Genomic DNA, 5,000 nt, shown 5'->3' on the forward strand with positions numbered 1-5,000 from the left:
GAGAACACACACACTGAGAACACACACACTGAGAACACACACACTGAGAACACACACTCTGAGAACACACACTGAGAACACACTCTGAGAACACACTCTGAGAACACACTCTGAGAACACACTCTGAGAACACACACTCTGAGAACACACACTCTGAGAACACACACTCTGAGAACACACACTCTGAGAACACACACTGAGAACACACACTCTGAGAACACACACTGAGAACACACTCTGAGAACACACTCTGAGAACACACTCTGAGAACACACTCTGAGAACACACTGAGAACACACTCTGAGAACACACACTGAGAACACACACTCTGAGAACACACACTGAGAACACACACTGAGAACACACACTGAGAACACACACTGAGAACACACACTGAGAACACACACACTGAGAACACACACTCTGAGAACACACACTCTGAGAACACACACTGAGAACACACACTGAGAACACACACTGAGAACACACACTCTGAGAACACACACTCTGAGAACACACACACTGAGAACACACACACTGAGAACACACACACTGAGAACACACACTCTGAGAACACACACTGAGAACACACACTGAGAACACACACTGAGAACACACACACTGAGAACACACACTCTGAGAACACACACTGAGAACACACACTGAGAACACACACTGAGAACACACACTCTGAGAACACACACTGAGAACACACACACTGAGAACACACACTCTGAGAACACACACTGAGAACACACACTGAGAACACACACTGAGAACACACACTCTGAGAACACACACTCTGAGAACACACACTCTGAGAACACACACTGAGAACACACTCTGAGAACACACACTGAGAACACACTCTGAGAACACACACTGAGAACACACACTCTGAGAACACACACTCTGAGAACACACACTCTGAGAACACACTCTGAGAACACACACTCTGAGAACACACACTCTGAGAACACACTCTGAGAACACACTCTGAGAACACACTCTGAGAACACACTCTGAGAACACACACACACACACTGAGAACACACACACACACAACTGGGACTGAGGAGGACCAGGACTGAGGAGGACCAGGACTGAGGAGGACCAGGACTGAGGAGGATCAGGACTGAGGAGGACCAGCTGAGCCCTGCTGTCAGTCTGCTGGTGATCAGGGGTCCTGGTCTGATCTGATTACAGACAGCCAGAGGATGCCGGGGGGTCACAGAGGTCAGCCGGCCGTCCAGCCCGTCAGAGGACCGACGGAGACGAGGAGCGGCGTTAGACCGGTGGTGCGTACCTGAGCGCCGGGGGGTCTGGGTGGCCGTCAGGGCGACTCTACGCAGGCAGAGCAGTTTGAGGAGGGGGGAGGTCTGCTGGTTGAGCTGACTCAGCTCTCTCTTTGCCCGAGACAAGTTTATACTGCAGGAACAGAGCAGCGGCAGGTCAGAGGCATGAAACAGAAACAGTGGAGGTGTGTCGGTGGTAGGACCCTCTGGTGGTGCGTTCACAGTCCGTCTGAAATCTGACATTTGATATCTGAGTATCATTTTTTTAAAAGTTTGCTTGTTCTTTGTCTTTGGATAAGTTCTGGGATGTCTGATTTCTATGAACGCACCCACATGATGGCAGCCACGCTACCTGTCGTCTAACTGTGACCTTTGACCTCTAGAACAGGATAGATAGTGTTCATTCCGGCCGACCAGAAGTGTTGGAAGTGGTCAGGTGACCTGCGGGTGTGGGACTGACCTGAACTCCGGTTTGACTCCCAGGTCCTTCTGCTGCAGCTCCTGCAGACTCCTGCTGGTTTTGTTGAAGGCGGCGTCCTGTTGGCGAGCAGCAGAGCGGCATGAGAGCAGCCGTGTCACATGACGCGTGAGCACATATTTTCACTGTGTCTGATTCATTAACGGGAATCAGTGAAGAAGAACCGAGTTATTTTACAGCGTCGCTCAGGAGGACGAGCTGCCTCCATGTTTCTGAGGGGTCACACCTACCTGGCTGGCCTCCAGCGTTCCCACAAAGTTGAAAATTAAATCATGGATGCCATGATGGACGTAGATCTGGAAGAGGAGGAAACACACACACACACACACTTTAGCTCACACAGCAGCGGTTTAAACGGACGCTGTATTTAGAATATTTCCACGCTGCATCAGACGGACCTCTCTGATGGGGAACTGAAGCCGTTCTCTCATTCTCTGTGCTCTCTTCATAGCCACCAGACCCAATTGATAAAAACAGTAATTTCACCTTGCAGAGCACAGCACAGCACTGCTGCCCCCATCAGTTAGTTTGGTTGCTGTTTGTTTGAGTTGTGTAACTTCTGTGTTTTAAACGGTCAATTCTGATCCAAACTGACATGTTAAAACACCGAAGTCACAGCAACTGGAACAGTAACTCCTGTGTTCTGTGGCGTAAAATGACTGTTTTTGTGAATGGAGTCTGGTGGCTTTGGAGAGAGAGATATAACAGCATCAGTTCCCCATCAGGTCTGAAATATTCACTTACACTGATGTTCATTTACTGACTGACTGACTACTGATGACTGACTGACTGACTGACTGACTACTGACTGACTGACTGATGACTGACTGACTGACGACTGACTGACTGACTGACTGATGACTGACTGACTGACGACTGACTGCTGACTGACGACTGACTGACGACTGACTGATGACTGACTGATGACTGACTGACGACTGACTGATGACTGCTGACTGACTGCTGACTGACTGCTGACTGACTGACGACTGACTGACGACTGACTGATGACTGACTGATGACTGACTGACGACTGACTGACTGACGACTGACTGACGACTGACTGATGACTGACTGACGACTGACTGACTGACGACTGACTGACGACTGACTGATGACTGACTGACGACTGACTGACGACTGACTGACTGACGACTGACTGACGACTGACTGAGGACTGACTGACGACTGACTGACGACTGACTGATGACTGACTGACCTCGACGGCCTGTTTGAGGAGAGTCATCTGGAGCTCCTGCTTCGCCAGAACTTTCTGTAGGAAAAACAAACCCAAACACAGTCAGAGAGAAACTCCTCCTCCCTCCCTCTTCCCTCCCTCCTCCCTCCCCCTCCTCCTCCCTCCTCCTCCCCCAGTGAAGTGATGGGGGGGTTGTGTGATGAGCACATGATGGACAGCAGGCCAGTCACTCACCAGGCGAGAGTCTCTGAGGAGACACTGCAGACATCTGGTGTAAAGGCCGTTCACCGAGTCCTGACGGGACGGAGGACAGGACGTCTCATTCAACGGGACAAACACCCCCAACAAAGACACGCCCCCCCCCCCCAGCCCCCCCAGCCCCCCATCAGGTTACAGAGAAGTCACAAGAGGAAATGACATTATCCCGCTGACTGGATTAACTTCAACAGGCTAACCAGGTAAACATTAGGTCAACAGAGGAGCAACCAATAAAGTCTGATCAATGAAGAGGGAGGAGGAGGGGGAGAGTGAAGGGGGAGGAAGAAGAAGAAGAGGAGGAGGGGGAGAGTGAAGGGGGAGGAAGAAGAAGAAGAGGAGGAGGAGGGGGAAGGGGGAGGAAGAAGAAGAAGAAGAAGAGGATGAGGGGGAAGGGGGAGGAAGAAGAAGAAGAGGAGGAGGAGGGGGAAGGGGGAGGAAGAAGAAGAAGAAGAAGAAGAGGATGAGGGGGAAGGGGGAGGAAGAAGAAGAAGAAGAAGAGGATGAGGGGGAAGGGGGAGGAAGAAGAAGAAGAAGAAGAAGAGGAGGAGGAGGGGGGGGGGGAGGAGGGTTGGTCCCACTATGTGGTGTCGGAGGCCCTTCCTCTCCTGCTCCCTGAAGGTCTGACAGAAGCCCTGGATCAGCTTGTCCAGTTTCTGGCCGTGCCGTCCCAGGAACTCCCTGACGTCCTCCAGGCTCTTCAGGCAGTAGGGGGGCGGGGGGCCGGGCTCGGCCGGGCCGGGCTCCTCCTCCAGGGGCCGGGAGACACACAGGATGCTGTAGCTCTGCTCCTGGTCGTTGTAGAAGGTCTCCTCGAACAGGATGGGGACGCACACCGGCGCCGGGGGGCCGGACCCCAGCAGGACCTGCCTGTCCTGGATCCTGACCTCCTGCAACAGTTATGATAGTTACCAAGAGATCCCGGTTTAACCGCAAACACTAGATCCACTCAGTGAATGTAGTCTGGTGTGTGTGCTGTTTGTGGTTAAACCAAAAGGATCTTCCAGGTCTCTCTCTGTAGGGATCCTTTCCATGATGCTGTCACACACTTAGAATAACACTCTGAGCCTGTCAGTGGATCAAACAAGCTCTTTTAGTGGACCTACTGTGATCAGGTGCAGTTGTCCCAAAGAATCACGTTGCAGCCATTGCAGCCTGTTTGGTGGCTGCTGGCTGAGGTGATCTACTGGTGATCTACTGGACCAGTTCCAACACTTTTACTACCTAGCAGTCCTTCAGGATGTGGACAGGTAGTTCTCTATCTTATCTTTAGCCCAGAACGTTCTGGACAGCCAACAGGACGCAGAGTTAAACTGGAACAGCATCGTTTTGAGGTTTCATCCCTGGAAAAGTCCAAACTTTGTCTGTTCCCTTGAGTTTAGTAACCGAGTGTTTAGTCAGAGAGTCTGATGGAGCTGATGGAGCTGAGGTTTCTGCAGTGAGGACTAACCTTTCCATCCACCGTGCGGTACCCGTCCTCCACCGGCTGCAGGACATAGCTGTCGAACTGAGAGTCTGAGAAGCTGCTGGCCGTCAAACTCCCACAACAAGGAACCAGAACCTGCAGGAAGTCAGAGGACGGGACAGAAGATCATAACGGGCCGTCCACACTGTGATTACTGCCAATCAGCTGTTAGCATGCTAACAGGCTCCAGGCTAACTGTAACACAGTAAACATCCATCTATTGTCTATGGGGGGGGGGCTGCCTTTGGTCGGGGTCACCCTGGTCGCCAGTCCACAGTAAACATCACGCCTGCTAATCATTAGCATGTT

General features: G+C 51.7%; 1 protein-coding gene across 1 annotated transcript in view; it reads right to left on the reverse strand.

The window, feature by feature from the left end:
* ankrd27 (ankyrin repeat domain 27 (VPS9 domain)) overlaps positions 1 to 5,000 on the reverse strand; it is a 25,942-nt gene that overhangs the window by 11,941 nt on the left and 9,001 nt on the right. The window contains exons 3-9 of the mRNA XM_070830876.1: positions 4,677 to 4,787; positions 3,808 to 4,116; positions 3,206 to 3,265; positions 2,993 to 3,046; positions 2,004 to 2,069; positions 1,756 to 1,832; positions 1,307 to 1,428 (exon numbers count right to left, since the gene is read on the reverse strand). Of these exons, the coding sequence (XP_070686977.1) occupies positions 1,307 to 1,428; positions 1,756 to 1,832; positions 2,004 to 2,069; positions 2,993 to 3,046; positions 3,206 to 3,265; positions 3,808 to 4,116; positions 4,677 to 4,787 (799 nt within the window). The remainder of the gene's footprint in view (positions 1 to 1,306; positions 1,429 to 1,755; positions 1,833 to 2,003; positions 2,070 to 2,992; positions 3,047 to 3,205; positions 3,266 to 3,807; positions 4,117 to 4,676; positions 4,788 to 5,000) is intronic.

The sequence above is a fragment of the Pempheris klunzingeri genome, chromosome 5, assembly GCF_042242105.1.
Source record: "Pempheris klunzingeri isolate RE-2024b chromosome 5, fPemKlu1.hap1, whole genome shotgun sequence".
NCBI lineage: Eukaryota > Metazoa > Chordata > Actinopteri > Acropomatiformes > Pempheridae > Pempheris > Pempheris klunzingeri.